Here is a 21,412-nt window from a genome sequence, read left to right on the forward strand (position 1 = left end):
AAATTTATGTCCATAAAAAATCCTGTCCATGAATGTTCATAGTAACTTTGTAGTAGCTCAAAACTGGAAACAACCAAAATGTCCTTCATAAATAAACATTTTATCAACATTAAAAAGGAATGAACTATTGAGACATGCAACAGTCTTGTATGGATATAATAGCATTATAGTGAGTGAAAAAATGCCAGTCTCAAAGATATAATTAAATTTATATAACATTATCAAACTGACAAAATTATGGAGATAAAGAGCAGAGTAGTGATGACCAGGGTTTAGGGATGGTGGGAGATAAAGGGGTAGCATGAGAAATCTTGTGGTTAAGAAATAGATCTGTATGTTAATTGCAGTGATGTTTATAGAATCTATATGTTAAAATATCATTGAACTATACATACACATTTTACCAATGCAAATGTCCTTGTATTGTACTACAACTACATAAGATGTGAGCATTGGTGAAAAACAGATAAAAGGTGCATTAGCTCTATACAATCTTTGCTACTTCCTGTAAATCTATTATTTCAAAGCAGAATGTGTTTAAGGATGTCTTGCAGAAGCCACAACTTTGAACCTCCAGCTAGCTAGCTCTACTTCAGGGGAAGATTATAAGCCATGACAGAGTACACTCCAGGAAATCTATTAGGTCTAGGAAATGCTTCTGTTGTTATTGCTGATTGATTGGACAACACCAATCTCTCTGTTAACCATGGTTCTCAAGCTAAATGCACTTTGAACAGGTGACAGTATAGAAAACCAGTCTCACTAGGATATGGATTAGCAGCTTTCAGAGCAAAGGCATTTGGGCTGAGAAGGGCATCTCCTGGAGACAACCAGAATGATTTCTGCTATGCCACTAAGCAAATAGGAGGAATCCTATTACCTATTTGGTAATGAAGGAAGCTCTCCAGGGGCTTCATCTCTTAAGCAGATAGGGCAGGTATAACTTTAAAATTCTAAAAGGATTAGGGGATTGGACCAATGGGCTCCTGGTGTTATAAGTCTCTTCGTGGAATTCACTACTAAGCCCTCTGGAAGACTTGGAAGAATTAAATTGCTTGCATTCAGGAAAATGTGACTTGGACTCTAAATATGGATCCACTCTAGGCTTCATTTCCTCGAGATTTTCTCCAGAGAAGTCAGATATATTATCCTAACAATTTATTTCCTGTGTCCACACGACTTTCTGAGTTGGGAACAAAAGTAAGCAGGAAGGGTCTGTGACCTAAATGTCAGGGGCTTCTCATCCTTGCTGACACATCTAGGTTTTCCATACAGAATTTAAGGAGTTTCTAGAACCATCCAGCAGAGGGACCCCTGACCTCATTTGTAAATCCTGATTTACCCTAGTCCACCTCTACCTGACTGCTCCTTGACCCTTAGGATGAGAAAAGTGAGCTAGGGAGGGCTGCATCTAAATCCTAGGAAAATTGGAAGTCATCAACTGCTTTACACCAAGTAAAACATTATGATCTGGGCAAGCAATGTAGTAATTTGTGTGAGGGGAATTACTGAAGGTAGACACCATGACAGTGGCAGCTTCTAAGTTCAGGGAAGCAACAATGGCCACAGGAATGGAGAGAAGGGAAAACACTGACTATACAAGATGGTAAAACTGGCATGGCAGGATGACTGATCATATGAGGGAGATGCCCAGATTTTAGGCTTTGGCAACAGACGCAAGACTGTCAGGAATAATCCTATATTCTTTCAAATATTATGACAGTAAATAAGAAAGTAGCATGAGTTGTGGCTGTGCCTGTAACTCTGAAGGTAAATTAACAAGTGGGCTAGATGTCCAGTAGAGGCCATAAGGGCCCTTGAAAGTGCTCCATCCATCATAGCCACAGTTATTAATTCTTGTTTGCTGACATTGTTGATTTATGAATGGCTTTGACAAGCAACTGACCTTTGTCTTTATGGCTATCAGGAGGCATGGCTTAAAGTAATGTCATTCCAAAATTCAGGTAATCATTTTTAAGTAAATATCTTAATATGTCAGTTTGCTTATAATCCTATACAACTGTGCACTCAATTTGGTCATATAGTTTACTGTGAAATGACTTTTATTGAGATTGGTTTATGGCTTTGTTGAGAGTCTATTAGCACCTACTTTAAACTGTTTCAACTAGAGATTGTCATGCCACTGCTCCAGAGCACATAATTTTGTGTTGGAACAAACTTCAAGTTGTTTCCTGAGGAAACATTTGATCTTTTCGGCAGAAAACTCAATATACCACTTTAATGCTTGTATGGTTGTATGGGGAGAAGGCATGTCCATATCCTAAGTCTTCCTTACATAAGCAGTTCTTTTTGTGAGGAACTCTTTGCCCCTCCTGCAGATTATTTCCATATGAGGAATTTGTAGGTAAAATAGTATATGTAGTTTTAAACCTCTTTAAGTTGCAGGTAGCTGAATTTATTTCTGGGTAAATTATAGTAATTTATACTTTCATCAGTAGTGTATAATGAAGGTGTCAGTTTCATAACAACTTTGTGTACATTGGGTGTTCCATGGGCTTTTATTTTATTCCATACCAATTTAATGAATGAAAACTGGAATGCTGAGCTAATATTTCTGTTTTTTTTTTAATTTTTTTTTCAACGTTTATTTATTTTTGGGACAGAGAGAGACAGAGCATGAACGGGGGAGGAGCAGAGAGAGAGGGAGACACAGAATCGGAAACAGGCTCCAGGCTCTGAGCCATCAGCCCAGAGCCTGACGCGGGGCTCAAACCCACAGACCGCGAGATCGTTACCTGTCTGAAGTCGGACGCTTAACCGACTGCGCCACCCAGGCGCCCCAATTTCTGTTTTTAGATATTAATGGAGGTGGAATACTTTTCAATGTTATTTGCCACGTGCATTTCATTTTCTTTTATTTCTTTCTTTCTTTTTTGTTATCTGATACCTTTTGCCCATTTATTTACAAGGGTTTTATTTTTTTTATCCATTTTACCATCAACAGCTTTGTACTACATTTATCTACATTTTAGAACTTTCAAATAAATGGGTTTTAAATTTGTTTTTACTGCTTCTTACCCTGTATTTTCATGTATTCCCAGAGTTTTGTTTTCTGCCTTCTTATTTTATAATGTCAGCTGTTCTTTAACTTTTCCATTGAATATTTGGCTAATTATGTTATTTGTAGTTAAAAATTCATTATTCTTATAATTCATATCTCATTACCATTTAAAGCAACTCAGGTCTTAAGCCCTTGGCATTAGTTAAATAAGGTTATTTGTTTTACATCAGATATGAGATAAATGAGATGGAGGATTGTGGCTTTGCTTCACCAAGAGCACCTTACTCAAGCACCCATGAGTAAATGATTTGGAGAAAACTATAGAAAAAATAATACATGAACTAAAAACAAACAAGAAATAACTAAATCAATGGGACACTTTACTATATCATAAAATCTTCTTTTGGGTATAGTTCTCAGCTGGGGCAGTGCTGTTGCCTTCAATGGGCATTAGTTGCTGTCCTCAAAAATAAGTAAAGATTGATTTGGGGCAGAAACACAGTACCACTGACCCAAGGAGTTTACAAGAAACTTCCTCTGAATTTCTGGAAAATCTAGCCACTTGGACAACTTGCCAAAGATACCCTATAGCCAAGCAAGTCCTGTAATGGGGTCAGTCACCCTAGGAAGCTCAACTCTGTGTGTGCTGGGAAAGGACTCTCCATTTTATAAGTTCATCTCACACTATAGAGGCTTAGCTTCCTAAGTGCCAGTGGCTTGCACTTGAGGAAGAGATTTCACCTTATCCTATGATACAAGAGAAAAGAAAGCATGCTTGGGCACATATGCCAGTAAAATTATGGGCAAAGATTATGAAGCAAGTAGTAGCCAAACCCAGGTATTCAGGGTATGAGGTTAAGCACTGTAGCAGGCGCTGCACTGTACCGCTGCAGGAGCAACGGACAGAACCAGTGGCACACCACTAGGTGGCAGAAGAATTCCACTATCACCATTTACCTTACATCTGGAACTTCATCTTTACCCAGAGAAGGGGCCTTTAGGATAAAATTCTTGATCCTTTTGGACAGTAAATGTAGCAGCAGTGCAGATGATTCTGGTCCACATGAAGAGTAGTAACTTCAGGAAACTCCTTTTGCATACACCACTCTGGTGTGTCCCTGTGCACCTTTCCACCTTTCAGGTGGATTCACTCCCCACTTGCCTTCCCTCCCACATCAGGTTCTGTACCCAAGGATCGACTACAATGATTTAGAAACCTCAGACATTATCAGTTGACTTCCCTTGTATGTTAGGATTTATGCCCCCATCCCAACCAGGAACTTCCCCTTAGATCTCCATGTCACTAGTTATGTATCTCCTTTCCTCTCCACTGCCACCTGCAATCTGCAGGAAGATGATCTTCTTTTCCCACATAACCTTAAGGAAAAAAGTCTGCTTCAAATTACAATTTAACTAAACTGTGCCATTTAATTGATCTAATGGAGTCTTAGATACTTACCTATAAAATGGGAATGACGCCTACTTTAAAAGACTATTGTAAGGATTAAATCAGATGAGGTATACAACCTATTTCTGATTCAACCTCACTGACTTGTGAAGTTTTACTCCTGAATTAAGGAAATCTTACATTTCATTTCACAACATAAATCACTGCATTATTGTGATAAATGCAGCAGTGTCCTTGAGAAAGTTTCATCACTGTGGTTACTACTATCACCAGTAGTGCTCTTGATGTTCAGGTCTATTCAGAGAGTATGGTAAAACTGGGCTCCCACCATCTAGAGTAGAAATTAGAATAAAGACAAACACTTGCATGTTATGCTGAAAGTATATTTATATATATAGATATAGATATTTATTTTTCTGCAGACAGCTTTTACTGATGAGTCATTTTAATGTTCAAAGAACAGCCTATTTCAATACTACATAATCTGTACCAGAATGAGATGGATAGCTTCTCAATTCATTTCACAAGCCAGCACAACTCTGATACCAAAACATAACAATTATAACACAAAACAGAGAATCACAGATCTCACTTAAAAATACAGATGCCAAAATACCAAATAGAACAGTAGCCAATTGAAATCAACACCACATGAAAATGTACAAAGCTTTGGCAGATATCAAGTTGAACCAAATTGAAATCCAAACTTACACACATAGAACTGGAACATAAACACCAGAAACAAAACACCCCCCCACCCCCCACCCCACCCTGCCCCCCTGTCAGCGGCCTCTGGCCAGGGACCCCAAGGAATGAGATATCTGCGGATGGAACCACATTAGCGGGGAGGGGAACTGTTGGTGGGGTCACCAGCATTATCACCAGATCCGGGCTCATCCTCATCCAAATCTTCAGACTCACACTCTGCCAGTGCTTCAAAGTACTGGAAAGGCCAACACCGTGGATCTCTCTTATGGAGCTTGGCCAAAAACCTCAAAACAAGCATCTTGCTGGTTTCTAGGAATGCTCGGGGGCCCCAGAGGAACTCATATTCTGCTGGCTCTGTATAGGGTATTCGCCTGTACTCTAGGTACTTCTGCCTTACAAACACTTCGGTGATGAGCTTCTTTGTATTTCCGAAGAGAGCATGTGTCTCTCGGACATCCAAGCCTAACCTGTACAGAAAATTAAAGATCATGTTCTCCCTGACACAATTGCCTTTCATAAAGATGAGACTCAGGACCACCATAAGAAGGCCTAACTTGGGCCTGTCTAAGTAGGATGCCACTGGTTCACCCTTATGGTGCCCCAGCTTGTTGATGATAATGTAAGAGTGGTTTTCGGGATCAATTTCTTTCAATTGATAACCAAAGACACACTCTAGCTTATTGTTGGCACGGTTAATGATATCCAAGCACTCATCTTTATATTCACGAATGATGAATTTCACCATCTCTGAGCGCTTGATGGGCACCTTGGCTTGGTCCTTGACCAAGAGGAACTGCACCAATGCATTTGCTCTCTCATCCAAGGGAGACAATGGCTGAGTCTCCAACCTGGGGTCATTCTGGGTGGCACCAAATCCCTGAGAGAGACTGGTGAACTCAGAGATAATCAAGGGCTGAGGGCTACCTGGGCTTTCCCAGAGACCCAGGGCCCTCGAAGTGCTTGGGCCCTCCCAGGCACTCAGAGCCCAAGTTGTGCTGGGCCCTTCCCATCCACTCAGGATCCTGGAGGTACTAGGGCCCTCCCAGCCACTCAGGCCCCGGGAGGTACTTGGGCCCTCCCAGTCACCCAGGACCTGGATAGGGTTTTCAATCTCCCAGTCATTCAAGTTCAGATTTTCCCAGGGTCTCGGTGCCTGCCAGTCACGCAGGGCCAGCATTTGGCCACTGCTGTCCTCTTCAGTATTCAGATGTTTCTTCTTCCGTGTAGCTTTGCCAGAGCGACGTGGAGGCTCAGCAGAGGTTTTTGAGGCCTCTTGAATGGTGGCCATTGCCTTGGGGGCAGCTGCCGTAGCCATCAGGATGGTAGGCACTGCCTGGGATGCTTTTGAAGCATTCACATTGGGCTGTGGAACCCATGGAACTGCAGGCAGGGCCTCCACACAGGCAAATGGATCCTGCAGAGCAAGTGGCAGTGACTTCGGGGTCTCTGAGGGGGCAGATGGGCCCTGAAAGGCATTAGAAGAGGCAGGCTGGAACCGGGAGGTAGTTGGAAAGACTCTTGAAGTGGCAGTGAAGTTCTCCGATGTGGCAGGCAAGTTTTTCCAGGCAGTCGGCAGGTGTGCTCGGGCAGCTGACACTGCCTTTGGAGCACAAAAAGTGGCAGCGAAGATCATGCGATCCTTCGAAGGGGCCCTGCGTTCCTTTGAAGAGGTCCTACGTTCCTTCGAAGAGGTCCTGCGTTCTATTGAAGAGGCCCTGGATTCTCCCGATGGAGTCATCAGTGATTTAGCGGAGCCCATGGGAAAATTTGCTGCCGCTATGGGAGCTCCGGGCTGGCCCTGCAAGGCTGTAGGGGGGCCTTGCCAGGAGGGCTGGAGTTGCAAGGTGGGCAGCTCTGCTTGCGGGCCCGAGGGCTGGGCCTGCTGGGTGGGTAGCTGGATTTGGAGGGCCTTTTGGGAGGCCGGGACCCCCTGAAAGGGCTGCTCTATCTGAACCAGTGGTGGGCCCTGCCTCTGGGCCTCCTGGGTGGGCACAGGCTGCCAGAACTGCCCAGGAGCCTTAGGAGCCTGCCAGGCCAGAGCCTGGGCTTGCTGCACTTCCTGGAACTCCATCGACGTTGGCAGCTCGTGTGGCACTGGGGCTTGGCCTTTCGGGGCCTGCCAGATGATGGGCGGGCAGTGTGTAGCCTGTGGGGCCGACAAAGGGGCCGACAGCACAGCCTGGGGCGCCTGCGGGCCAGCGGGAGGCGCCGTGGGCACCTGCGTTGCTGGTGGGGCAGTGGGCACCTGCGGCGCTGCCCGCACCTGTGGCGCCGCCCGCACCTGTGTGGAGGGCAGCCTAGCCTGCGGGGCCTGCCGCAGCGGCGGCGGGGGCGGCAGGGCCTGCCAGAGCGGTGGTGGGCTGGCCAGGACCTGTGGGGCAGGCCGGATGGGTGGTGGCGCCTGGCGTATCAGCGGTGGTGCCTGGCGGATCGGGGGTGGAGCCTGGCGCACTGGCGGGGGACCCGGCCGGATGGGCGGTGGGCCCGGCCGGATGGGCGGTGGGCCCTGGCGCACAGGTGGTGCCTGCCAGGTAATTGTCGGAGCCTGCCAGGTGACCTGCGTGGCCTGCCAAGCCAGAGGTGTGGCTTGCCAGCCTTGTGGCGGGGCTTGCCAGCCCGGCGAGGTGGCCTGCCAGCCCGGGGGTGTGGCCAGCTGCGCCGGCGGGGCCTGTGGGCCCTGGGGAACCTGCGGAGGAGCCCTTATAACCTGAGACTGGATTTGCAGAATCAGAGGCTGAGCCTGTGGGGCCCAGGACGCCAGAGGCTGCTGTGCAGGTGGGGCTGCCGGCTGTGCCATCGGGGTTCCTGAAGCTGCAGGCTGCGTGATCGGAGCTCTCGAACCTGGAGGATGAATCATCAGGACTCCGGGACCAGGAGGCTTGGCCATCGGGGCTCCTGGAGGCGGAGGCTGGGCAATCAAGGCTGCCGGGGGCGGAGGCTGAGCCATCGGGGCTCCCGGAGCAGGAGGCTGGACCATCAGGACTCCCGGAGTCAGAGGCTGGGCCATCAGGACTCCTGGAGTCGGAGGCTGGGCCATCGGGGTCCCCGGAGGGGGAGGATGGGCCATCGGTGTCCCCGGAGGGGGAGGGTGAGCCATCGGTGTCCCCGGAGGGGGAGGATGTGCCATCGGTGTCCCCGGAGGGGGAGGATGAACCATCGGGGTCCCCGGAGGGGGAGGATGGGCCATCGGGGTCCCCGGAGGGGGAGGATGGGCCATTGGGGTTCCCGGAGGGGGAGGATGGGCCATTGGGGTCCCCGGAGGGGGAGGATGGGCCATCGGGGCTCCGGGAGCTGAAGGATGCATCATCAGGACTCCCGGAGTCGGAGGCTGGGCCATCGGGGTTCCCGGAGGGGGAGGATGGATCATCAGGACTCCGGGAGTCGGAGGCTTGCCCATCGGGCCTCCCAGAGGGGGAGCCTGGACCATTGGGCCCCCCAGGGCCGGAGGTTGGGCCATCGGAGCCACTGGGGTAGGCGGCTGGCCCTGTGGGGCCTCCCAAGCAGGCTGAGGTGCCTGCCAAGCGGCCAGTGAAGCCTGCAAATCAATCGGAGGTGGATCCCAAGGGACTGGCGGAGCCCGAGAGGAGGCGGGCGGGGCCCGCATCAGAACCGTAGGGCGGCTATAGACCGGAGGCTTGGGGGCCTCGGCCGGGGGACTCGAATCACCCAAATTCTTACTTAGCTGCGACATGTCCCTTTGCTCTGACAGCTGGTGGGCCTTTTCCTCCGACAGCTGCTGGGCCTTTTCCTCCAGAGAGAAGAGAATGCCTACGTGGCTGATCAGAGGATCCCTCCCTGCTGACTGGTGAATAGGAAGTAAGTGCCCTTAGCTCTGCAGCTTTCCGCAGTAAGGAGGAGGGGGGAAGGGGGCTCAATCCCGCCCCTTCCCCGCCCCCGACCACCACAAGTGGATAGTGCATAGGGGCGTCTACCAGAAATCCTGGCTGACACAAGATCCCTTCTCACTCTGTCCAGTCCCCAAATGCAGTCTGGTCAGACTTACCATGGATGAGTTTTAACAGAGGAGTGACAGGAACAGATCTATGTTTTAGAAATCACTGTACTGCAGTATAGAGTAGGAAGAGACCACTGGTAACATGGAAGGCATCCATGAGGGGGGAGATGGTGTGGTCTGAGCTCAGATACAGCAAAATCAGAGCCGGAGGATTAAAAAAAAAAAAAGTGCATATATGTACACGAGAGATTCAGGAGTCATAGTAGGCAGCTACTATAATTTAATAAAAAGAGATATAGAAGGCATATAAGTTTGTCCTGGGAAAAAGGTAAATTGCTGGTATAGTTAATTCTCTTAGGGACACAGTGGGAGGCACATAGGAAGAGAGATTTATGAGTATTGATTGGGACATGGGCATTTGCAGTGCTGTGAGACTGCCAAGGAGAGATGCTCTGTAGACAATATTGTATGATGGCTTGGGATTCTAAAGAAAACTTGACTGGGCATTAAGGTACTCCTTAACTGTGGGAGTGAATGTGTTTGTAGGAAAATCATTTAGAATGAAACTCCTGAGATGTGTCTTGAAGAATACAGGCATTTTTAGACACAACAGAGAAAAGTGATGGCAAAGACTACAAAAAGAAAGAAAGAAGTTATGGAAATTCAGATGCTTGAGACATCAATGGAAGATAACATTTTCAGTACCAGGAAAATTTCCTGTGGAATGGCTGGCACAAGAGAATGAGGTGGGTTTCTTGGTGCTGTTCATCAGTTACAGAGCGGGAAAGAAACTGAAAAAAATGAAGGCCAAAAATGCACTAGAAAATAGCAAAATGAGTGAATAAATAGATCTAAGACTAATATATAGGGAAAGCAGATGATGAATAAAATATGAAATTTTGGGGGTATCTACTCATGAGCAAAATCACTTTAAAATTAGACAGATATATACACAGATAAAGTAGAAGTCCTCAAAATTATTGGGTAACACTACACTACTTCATGTTGAAAGGAAGTGATAGTCTCACTTCTAGTTGGATAGTTTTATGGGAATACACAAAATTATAAATAGTAAGGATGTTTAGTTTAGAAGAGACTGCTTTCACCTAGGGCAAGAGTCCAGAGTGACAAAAAACATGAATGATACCACAAGGGGGCAGAAGAGAATGATGAAGGCTATACCCTACTCCTCCTGAAGTACCCTTAGCCAATGTTCCTCAAATTTGGTAATTTATGAATCCCAATCAAGACATAAACACACTCCCAAGGTTATAATTGCCTTAAATAGTGAAGGAATAATTTAAGAGGGAGGTTTCAGGGTTTTATTTTCTGGTAACTGAAAGGATGAGGGATCATTTATTATCCCCAGGAACATCTTCCTTTTCAAAGACAAGCAACTCTTTCATGGTGCCTAATATGTAATTCCCATATATACCCACAAAGCTGCTTCTACAGAATGGATGCCACCATACTTCATGGCTTCCAGGTCCTTCTTGTGCACTAATAGTCCATATAAGACTTCTCATTTTGGTAGGGTTTAGAATCACTTTAGAGGGACCAGCTAGGCATATAACCTTGGTGTTCCCCTATCACCAATTCTGCCACATGACAGCTACTATCTATGAAAAACTTTGGGATATTGAGTTCATGTTTCAGTCTATGACATTTATACCCTCAATAAAGCATACTTGCTCCTCCTCTAATTAAAATGTATAAATTTCTGAGAGATTAAGTTCTTTTACTAACCAATTTTTTTTTTCAGGATTATGGCATATTTAACCTTCAGTCCACTATGCTTTGGGCCATTCTACACAATAAATGGCTGCTAACAGGGTCCAGTTGTTCTCACTGATTGGCGCTCAATGAATAGCATCACCGCTCAATAACAACTCCCACTAAATTCATTATGTAAAAAGGGGCCCAGTTTATGCCTAAAGGTGATACATAAATGAAAAAAAGAGGTAACGGGAACTAAACAAACAAACAAACAAACAAAAATTATGTCATTATAAATGGAAAGTAGTCAAGTTGTACATTAGCACCAGTATGACTCCTTGTAACATTTTTTAACTGGTAGAGAAAAGTGTGACTATAAGTATATAGTGATTCTCAAGGAGCCAGTAATGGCAGATGAAATGGGCTTATTTTTCTCTGGAAAATCTGCCTATTTTGGACCATCAGTGCTCTCACATACAGGCCACCTGATAGCCTAGCTACTCACAAATGATCTACTCCCAACATCAAATACACCTGAGAAATCAAGTAACATACAACTCTTTTGTGAAGACAAACTGCTTTAATAACAGCAAAGCCCAATATTGTCCTGAGTACAGTGGGTAATTTGGACTACAAGGTCTAAATAGGTCTCCTAAAACATGCCTTCTCATTATGGGATCTTTGAGCATCCTGAAGCCCTACAACCATTCTGTGTGTATATTCTTCCACTTCTATGCCTCTGAGCCAAGTATTAGCAAAATTTCTTTTCCTAGCTTCCCCATGAGACAGTTTAAAAACCCAGGGTGAAGGGCACCTGGGTGGCACAGTCGGTCAAGCATCTGACTTTGGCTCAGGTCATGATGTCGTGGTTCATGAGTTCGAGCCCCACATCAGCCTCTCTGCTCTCAGCACAGAGCCTGCTTCAGATCCTCTGCATTCCCCGCCTCTCTCTCTCTCTTTCCCTCACAAATAAATAAAAACATTAAAAAAAATCCAAGGTGCTTAGAAAGCAAAAGACAAATATATACAAAGCATTCATGGGATGTAGGTGTCTGTCTTGTAATTATACAGGACTTTCCATATTTTCATAAGTATGTAATGAAAGGATAACAGAAGTAATTGAAAAAAAAACTGGTGGAAGGAGAACTGAGAATAGACAAATAGAAGTAGGAAAATCATGAGTCATACAAAAATTAATTTTTTTTATATTTATTTATTATCTGGCTCACCGCAAGAATAGAGCCTCCACGTAGACAAGAGCTTTGTTTTGTTCACTCTTGTATACCCTGTTCATCCTGAGTGATCAATAAAAAGTTGTTTAATAAAAGTGTAAGATTAGCACACGAAGTACCTATATTTCACTCCTATATAGCTTTCAGACTTAGTGTATATATTTATAAGTGGGTAAAATAATCTTTTATGATTTCCAAAAAGTCCAAAATAATTTATTTATGAAATGCCTTTTATTAAGGATTCAGTAGGTGCCCAGCACTGTGATATGAGCAATGCTGCAGAGAAAAATCTGTCACCACATCTTATAGACACATACATAGCATCTATAGATATTAACATAGTATTTTAGTGTAATAAAGTGTTACTGTTTGCATTGTTTAAAACTCATATTGGTCATAGATGCAAAGAAATGAGTAGTCATTTATACTTGAAGCTTGGTGGGGGGGTGTAATTATGGAAGTAGCAATGAAAAGAAAAGCAAACAAATAAACAAACAAACCCAAAGCTGTTGGAACTTAATGAGTGTTCTCCAAATAGACAGACTGAGTGCTGAAAGGGGCAGAGGAAACAGGATGTATCAGAAGTACAAGGCATGAAAGAAGAATTTCACAGAGTTCATTAAAATTGCATAACTGCTATTTATTGAATGCTTATTATGTGGTCAAATACCATTGTAATATATTCATCACAAAATCCTCAAGTGTTTGGGCCCATTGTACACGTCAAGAAATTGAGGCTTATGAATTTGTCACAGATATGGCAATATATTGCAGATTCTGAAATTAAAGCCTGACTATTTGTTGCTAAAAGCCAACATTCTTAGCCATTACACTGGTAATTGAAAAAATAATAATAACCTGTGTAATGGCTAAGACTGTTGGCTTTTAGCAACAAATATATATTTATATACATTTAAATTTTAGATATAATTAGAATAAAAAGATGTGCATATATCTAAAGTATTCTGTTTAGTAACCTTTGTCATGGAGTAATCATCTCTCAAAACAAAATAAAGAACATTTTCTTTACCAAATAAATGTCCAACGTGTCCTTTTCTAGTCAATTCCTCTATGTCCAAAGGCAACCACTTTCTGATTTCTCTCACCATATATCAGTTTTGCCTGTTCTCAAATTTCATGTAAATGGAATCAGTACAGTATATACTATTTTTGTATGGAGATTCAATTTTTTTTAAAAGTTTTAAACAAGTTGTTGGCTGTATCAGAAGTTTGCTATTTGTTTAATGATAAATAGAATTCCATTTTACTTATGCTGTACCTGTTAATCTATTTATTTATCAATCATCTGTCGACATTTCAGATATTTACAATTTGGGGCTAGTATGAAAAAAAGGATGCATTGAAAATTATTTTAACTATTTTCTTATTATGTTATATTTATAGAGAGAACATGAATGGGAGAGAGGGGGAGAGAGAGAGAGAGAGAGCACATGCCTTAAGGAAGCTCCACACTCAACATGGAGCCAGACATAGGGCTCAATCCCACAAACCTGGGATCATGATCTGAGTTGAAATCAAGAGTCGGACTCTTCAGGGAGCCACCCAGGCATCCCTAAAATTATTTTTTGAGAAGGAATTTTCATATTGAAATGAAATATCAGGTTGAATGATGTGTCATTAAAGATAATATAGTAGATATTATCTTTAAAAAATAATTCCAGTGTAGTTAACATACAATATAATATTAGTTCAGGTGTACAATACAATGATTAAACAATTCCATATATCACCCAGTGCTCATTATAATTGCACTCCTTAATACCCATCACTTATTTCACCAATCCCTCCACCCATCTCCCCTATAGTAACCATCAGTTTGTTCTACATTGTTAAGATGTGTGCTTGTCTTTATAAGAAGTTGCAACAGTTCTCCATGGTTGAGTTAGACCATTTTACATTCTAGCAGAATGGATGAGAATTCCAGGTGCTCAACAGCTTTACAAAATGTTATGTTGTTAGTCTTTTTTTTTTATTTTGTTTATTCTAGTGGATGTGAAATCATGATTGTAAAATTTTACACTCCTATTGGCAATGTATGAGATTTCAGGCGCTCCATGTCCTTGCCAAAATTGACATGATTGGCCATTTTGATTCTAGGAATTCCTGTGAGGGAAAAAAAAGGTGTATCGTGGTATTTTTGTTTGTATGTTTGTTTAAAAATAGGTTATTGTTTTATTTATTTATTTGTTTTATTATTTTCTTAACGTTTCATTTATTTTTGACAGAAGGCAAGCAGGGAAGGGGCAGAGAAAGAGGGACAGAGAATCTGAAGTGGGCACTGTGCTGACAGCAATGAGCCCAATGTGGGGCTTGAACTCATGAACTGTGAGATCATGACCTGAGCTGAAGTTGGATGTTCAACCGACTGAGCCACCCAGGTGCCCCAATAAGCTATTTTTAGAGCAGTTGTAGGTTTACAAAAAAAAAATTGAGGGGAAGAATTGAGAGTTCCTATATATCTCATGCTCCTCTCACACATATACCCACAACTTTCCCTGCTATCAATATCTTTGCATCTGAGTGTTATATTTGTTACAATCCATGAACCTGCATTGACACATCAATATCATCTAAAGTCTATAGTTTAAGTTTCTCTCTTGGAGTTGTACAATCTGTGGGGTTTGATATATATATGACATTAATCCACCATTATAACATAATCACAGAATAATTTCACTACCCTAAAAATCCTCTTGTGGTGCCTATTCACCCTCCTTGCTCCAAATGCCTGGCAAACACTGATTTTATTTTTAATGTCACCATAATTTTGCTTTTTCCAGAATGTCACTTATTTTACAGTATGTAAACTTTTCTGATTGACTTCTTTCATTTACTAATATGTATTTAAGATTTCTCCATGTCTTTTAATGGCTTACTAGCTTATTTCATTGTTAGTTTTGAATAATATTCCATTGTCCGGATGTATGACAGTTTATCTATTCACGTATCTATCTTGGTTTCTTCCAAGATTTGGAAAATATGGAAAAATCTATTAAAAACATCCATGTGTACATTACTCATTTTTATTGTGGTATAATATGCCACTTTATAGATTTTCCATGGTTTGTTTATCACCTATAATAGGACATCTTGTTAACTTCCAAGTTTGGGAAACTATGAATAAAGCTTTTATAAACATTTGTGTGAAGAATTTGTGTAGACATACGTTTTCAACTCATTTGGGTAAATACCAAGGAGTACATTTGTTGAATTGTATAAGAGTACATGTAGTTTCATAAGAAACTGCCAAACCGACTTCCAAAGTGGCTGCACTTGGAGGCCATTTGTATATATTCTTTGTGTATTTCACTCTTTTTCTCATTTCTTAAATTGGCTTCTCTCTTTATTGTGGATTTTGACAGAATTTACATTATTCAGATTTTCTATTTCCTCATTTGCCAGTTTGAGTGAATTCTGTTTTTAAGAATTTTTTAATTTCATTTGAGTTGTCAATTTTTAAAGTTAAAATTGTCATTCTTTGTTAATAATATGTTAATTGTAAAAAAGTTTAAACTTAACAGTTTCTTTTTACTAAATGGAGAATAATAAAATATCCTTTTATTATTATTTCAGTATCTGTATAATATGCAGTATTGTCTTTCTTTCATTCCTGATTATGAGTGATTTGATTTTTTTATCTTTTATATTATTTTGTTCTTTTATTAGTTTTTCTAGAGGTTGCCAATTGTCTTATTCTTTTCAAAGAATAAATGATTGACTTGTGTAATTTTCTCTATTGTTCTGTTTTCTATTTCAGTGATTTCAGTTCTTATTTCTATTCTGTTTATTCTTCTTGTTTTAATTTTGATTTTTTAATTGTACATTAGTGTGGAAGCTTAGGTCATTTATATTAAATATTTCCTGTTTTGTAAACTAGTCATTAAAGCTATACATTTCTCTTTCCATCTTATTGTAGAAGCATTTTACGAACTTTAGAATGTTATGTTTTTATTATTATTACTTTGAAATATCTTATAATTTTCTTTAGGATTTCTTTTTTGATTTATGGGTTATTTGGAAGTATGTCATTAATTTTCAAATATTTGAATATTTTATATATATTTTCATAATGCTAATTACTAATTTAATTCCAATGTAATCAAGATTTTATGATTTTAGTTATTTTAAATATATTAAGATTTTAATGTAATGCCAGTAAAGGGTCTATTTTGAAAAAAAAACCTCCGTATATACTTGAAAAAAATGTATTCTGCTATTCTTAGGTATAGTTCTATAAGTGTCTCCAAGGTCAGTTTGAGCATGTGTTCACATATTTTGTACCTAACTTTTAAAAATCTGGTTATTCTATCAACTATTCAAGCATGTTCGAATTTTTTAATATGGTCATAGATTTGTCTATTTCTCCCCTTAGTTACGCAATTTAATATAATATGCTATAAAACCTAGGTCACACACATTATGCGTGTGATTATGTCCTTTTGTTTTTGTTTTTTCCTTCAAGTTTTTATTTAAATTCCAGTTAGCTAACATACAGTGTAATATTAGTTTCAGGTGTAGAATCTAGTGATTCATCACTTACATACAACACCCAATGCTCATCACAACAGGTGCCCTCCTTAATGCCCATCACCTATTAACCCATCCCCCGACTCACCTCCCCTCCAGCAACCCTCAGTTTGTTCTCTATAGTTAAGAAGCTGTTTCCTGATTTGCCTCTCTTTTTTTTCCCTCTATGTTAATCTGTTTTATCTATTAAATTCCACATATGAGTGAAATCATATAGTATTTGTCTTTCTGACTGACTTATTTTGCTTAGTGTAATACATTTTAGCTCCATCCATGTCATTGCAAATGCAAGATTTCATTCTTTTTTATGGCTGAGTTATATATATATATGTGTATATATATATATATATATATATATATATATATATATATATAGGAAACTGTATATATATATATATATATATATATATATATATATATATAGGAAACTGTGTGAATTTCCCTGGTTATTAGTGATGTTGAGCACCTTTTCATGTACTTGCTGGTCATTTGTATGTCTTCTTTGGAAGAATGTCCATTCACTAACTCTGCCTATTTTAAAAATTAAAATAATTATAATTTTTTTCTAGTAAGTTGTATGAGTTTTTTAAATATAGTTTTCAGATATTAACCCCTTATTATATATATAACTTGAAAATATTTTCTCCCTCCCATAGGTTGCCTTTTCATTTGCTGGTTGTTTCTTTTGCTTTTTAGTTTGATGTAGTCCTAATTATTTACTTTTGCTTTTGTTGCCTTTGCTTTTGCTGTCAAAACCAACCAAACAAACAACTTTGCCAAGACCAATGTCAAGGAGATTTTTCCATGTTTTCTTCTAGGAATTTTATGGTTTCAGGTTTTATTTTTATTTATTTTTAATTTTTTAAATATTTATTTTTGAGAGCAAGACAGAGAAGGGAGGGACAGAGAGAGAGAGGGACACACAGAATCTGAAGCAGTCTCCACACTCTGAGCTGTCAGCACAGAGCCTTATGTGGGGCTTGAACTTGTGAGAGATCATGACCTGAGACGAAGTCGGATGCTTAACCAAATGAGCCACCCAGGTAACCCAGGTTTCAGGTTTTAAGTGTTCAAGACTTTAATGCGTTTTGAGTTTATTTTATATATGATATAAGATAGTGGTCCAGTTTAATTTTTTTTTTTGCATATGGCTGTCCAGTTTTCCCAACACCATTTATTGAAGAGACTATTATTGGCTCTCAGTTTCATTGTTGAGGTGTATTTTTGCTAGATATGGAATTATAGACAGACAATTTTATTTTTTCCTTTCAACACTTAAAGATGTTATCACATTATCTTTTGGCAATAAGACATCATTCTTAGTGTTCTTTTCCTGTATGTAATGTTCTTTTCCACTCAACTATATTTAATAATTTGTCTTTATCTATGGTTTCCATCAATTTGATGATAGGCTTACTGTGGATTTATTTTGCTTATCTTAATTGGGGTTCACTGAGCTTATTGTATTTGTAGGTTAATACATATCACCATTTTAACAAAATTCTCAGCCATTAACTCTTCAAATAATTCTGTCTCACTCTCTCTCTCCTCTACACCCCCTCTTCTTTTTATTCCATCTCCTTTAAACCCAATTGACAGCTTTTTTTATTCACTGAGGATTTTTCTTTACTCATTAGCTCTGCTTCTACATCTTCAAGCCTCAGGAGGTCTTTCTTATTCTTAATTTACCAGGCCACTGTAATGTACTCAATGAAGATTTATGTGGACTTTGGGAGAAATTGCTAGCAGTTTTCTTTCACTGCTTAAGCCTCCTGCAGACTGCTGTCTTGCACTCAGGGAAGGATCTGTGCATCTTGAGGGGATAAGCTTTAGCTCTCCTGTCTTCCATCAGCTTCCTCCTCCTCACTATCTTGCACTCAGGGAATGATTCATGCATTTGTTTCATCTCCCCTGCCTTGCTCTCAGCCATTGGTGTGCTACTCACATGTAGCCAGTGAGAGACTTGAAGAAAATATTTGGCAAGTGGATTTGGACTTCTTTTAGACTCTTGAGAATTTGATTTTGTCATACCAGACAAAGTGTAGTCAATAAAAGTTTGTTAGTAGCTTGAGTGGCTTCTCTTTATAGCCATCCATGAGTACTATGCTTCTATTTTTGCATCACCACCAGAGACTAAACCAACAACGGGGCTCTAATCCTAGGAAATTCTTGCCATTTCTGAAATGTAATTCATATAGGTTTGTCTGTATTTTTACCTTGCTAATGTGTTTTATAATTTAGCCATATTGCTCTCATGACTTAGATGAAAATGTTTGCTTCCAGCCCAGAAGTGGAAGTCCTTTCCAAATCTTATACCCAAAGAATCTCCACAAGCATAGAATATTTATCATCTCATGATAATCCTGAAGATACTACTGTAATGGCCCTTCTTAAATATGAAATTGTTTAAAATTTCTTGATTTTATTTAAAATTTTATTCATAATGTATATTTATCATCAAAATATGACATGGTCTTAGAATAAAGGTTCCAGTGACTTGATGAAGAGTCATTAAGTTTCCATATCTGTTTTAATTTCAAATTGCAGTTTGAATAACTTTACCACACTTTGCCATTAGCCTAGGAATTACATATTTGTGCCCTAAGTTGTGAAGCACTTAGCATGGTCTGGAACAGGAAGTTCTGATAAATAGCACTGCCATTACTGCCAATACTAAGTGTATTCAGGGCTTGCATCTATGATGCTGAGAGGGAGAGGTGGAAAATGCACTAAGATGAGCAGAAGGAAAACTGTTTTCTCACTAGAGATGGGTGTGATGGTGGGACAATTGTATTTATAATTAATAAAAAGCAAAATAAAAGCAGAAATGTTGGTTCTAGTCATCTATCTTGAACAGTGTAGGGACTAAGCATTGAAAGAACTCCTGAATGACAATCTAGATTTCTTCATGAATTAGGAGGACAGAGTGGGCTTGAGGAGAGTGAGTATTAATTGGGGAGGGGAGGGGGAGTTGTCTATAAGCAAGCAGATACATTTACTGACAGGGGACTGTGAATGTGCAGTAGCTTCAGTCTCAGGTGGGCATATAAAGAAAGGAGATGTCTGATTCACTGGGGCTTGAGTATTTGTCATACAGAAGAGATAGACAATCAAGTGGAGTGCCAAGGAAGAATGGTGTAGGAGAAATACTTGTCACTTAATCCTCCAGTTCTTTCTCACACCTAACCTTCTTTCTTTGCTCTCATTACTTCTCAGGCACTTGTAAAATATACATGACCCCCAAGGCCTCTTCTTCACAATCCACTCTACATTGTATTACCAAGTGTATCTTTCAGTTTAGGCTTAACTTTGTGTTGAAAATTCCTTTGTGGCTACTCTTCCCCATGTTCTTTGATCCTTTCAAGAGATGCTCCTGAAAACTAAATTCCCATTCAAGGAGTTTCTAGAGAAGCATCCATCAGATGGGAAGGGAGAAATGGAATCAGTCACAAGGTGGCAGAAGAGTTCAGCCACACCCTTTACTGTCTTAAGAGGCCCCAATTTCTTATTGAACTTGTGGGAGGGTTTGGAATTGAGTTTTCATTTGATCTGCTGTGATTTCTGAAAATGGGGAATCAAGATTGACACCAGCTTCACTGAGCTCTCTCAGGCCAAACTCAGGTAAAGCCCCAGAAGAGGTGTCTGTAGAGACACATCTTCCAAATACACCTAAGGGAATCCAACCAATGAAAGGTGGAAATGAATGGACATAACACTATTACCTACACATTGGCTTCTGGATTGGGAAATACTACATTTTTAAAAAACAAACAACAAACAAAAACAGATAAATGTAAGGTAGTGGTTGTGTAAAACAAATTTCTCAATGAGCCATGTAATCTGGGCAGTAGGACATGATCCTGGCCAGATCTCTATCTACCACATTTCATCTTCCTTGCCCAATTCCATACAGGTAGACCTCCTTGTAGACCTTGGATTGAGCCCCAACACCTGGGCAATTACAGGTGTAATGCCCTCTGCTAAGAATGTTCTAATTTTTCAATAAATCCCTATGGCTCAATCTCTCACTTCTTTCAGATCTCTACCCAAGTGTCATGTCTTCAGAGATGTCTTCCCTAACAATTCCCTCTTGATCTTAATCTCTTATTTACTTTAAGCCTTGTCACCTAAAATTTTCTTATGCAGTTTTATTTGTGTTGTCTGTCTCCCCAGCATTAGATTACATACCCACGAAGGCAGGAGGTTTGTTGGTTTCTTTCACCACTATAACCCACGTTTACAGAACAAATATTGGAACATCATACATGTTTATTCAATATTTTATTTATTGTCAAATCAAAAAATTAATGAAAGAACACATACCAAAAAGAGAGTACATTAAAATGCTAGTGGCATTTTCCCCTGTGTAATTGTATTCCTTTTACCACTTAGAATTGTTTTTACACATTTTTCTACATTCTATACAGATTCTAGGGTCAGACCACCTCAGGTGAAAATCCCATTAAGATTATTAATTAGTTCTGTGATCAAAAGTATTAGTTAATATCTATGTGTATCAATTTCCTCATCTGTTAATATTGGTAAAAATACATACTGTCAGCTCATTGTCAGAATTACATATTAAGTGAATTATAAGTATTAGCCATTGTTCTTAACATCATCATTAACATTTTAGGTCGTGCAGAATTCTATAATTTTACAGCCATATATGTGTGTGTGTGTGTGTGTGTGTGTGTATAATTCTAATATATATACATAGTACACATAATGCATATTTATGGCATTCATATATATATGGCATTTTATATATATATATATACATATATATATATATATATATATATATATAATATGGCATTCTA

General features: G+C 40.2%; 1 protein-coding gene across 1 annotated transcript; it reads right to left on the reverse strand.

Moving 5' to 3' along the window:
• Nucleotides 1–4,799: 4,799 nt before the first annotated feature.
• MAGEL2 (MAGE family member L2) lies at nt 4,800–8,992 on the reverse strand. Its single transcript, XM_045448895.1, has one exon. It carries the CDS (start codon nt 8,827–8,829, stop codon nt 5,269–5,271), a length of 3,561 nt encoding a protein of 1,186 aa, XP_045304851.1. The 5' UTR covers nt 8,830–8,992; the 3' UTR covers nt 4,800–5,268.
• Between the last annotated feature and the right edge of the window lie 12,420 nt (nt 8,993–21,412).

The sequence above is a fragment of the Leopardus geoffroyi genome, chromosome B3 (assembly GCF_018350155.1).
Source record: "Leopardus geoffroyi isolate Oge1 chromosome B3, O.geoffroyi_Oge1_pat1.0, whole genome shotgun sequence".
Lineage (NCBI taxonomy): Eukaryota > Metazoa > Chordata > Mammalia > Carnivora > Felidae > Leopardus > Leopardus geoffroyi.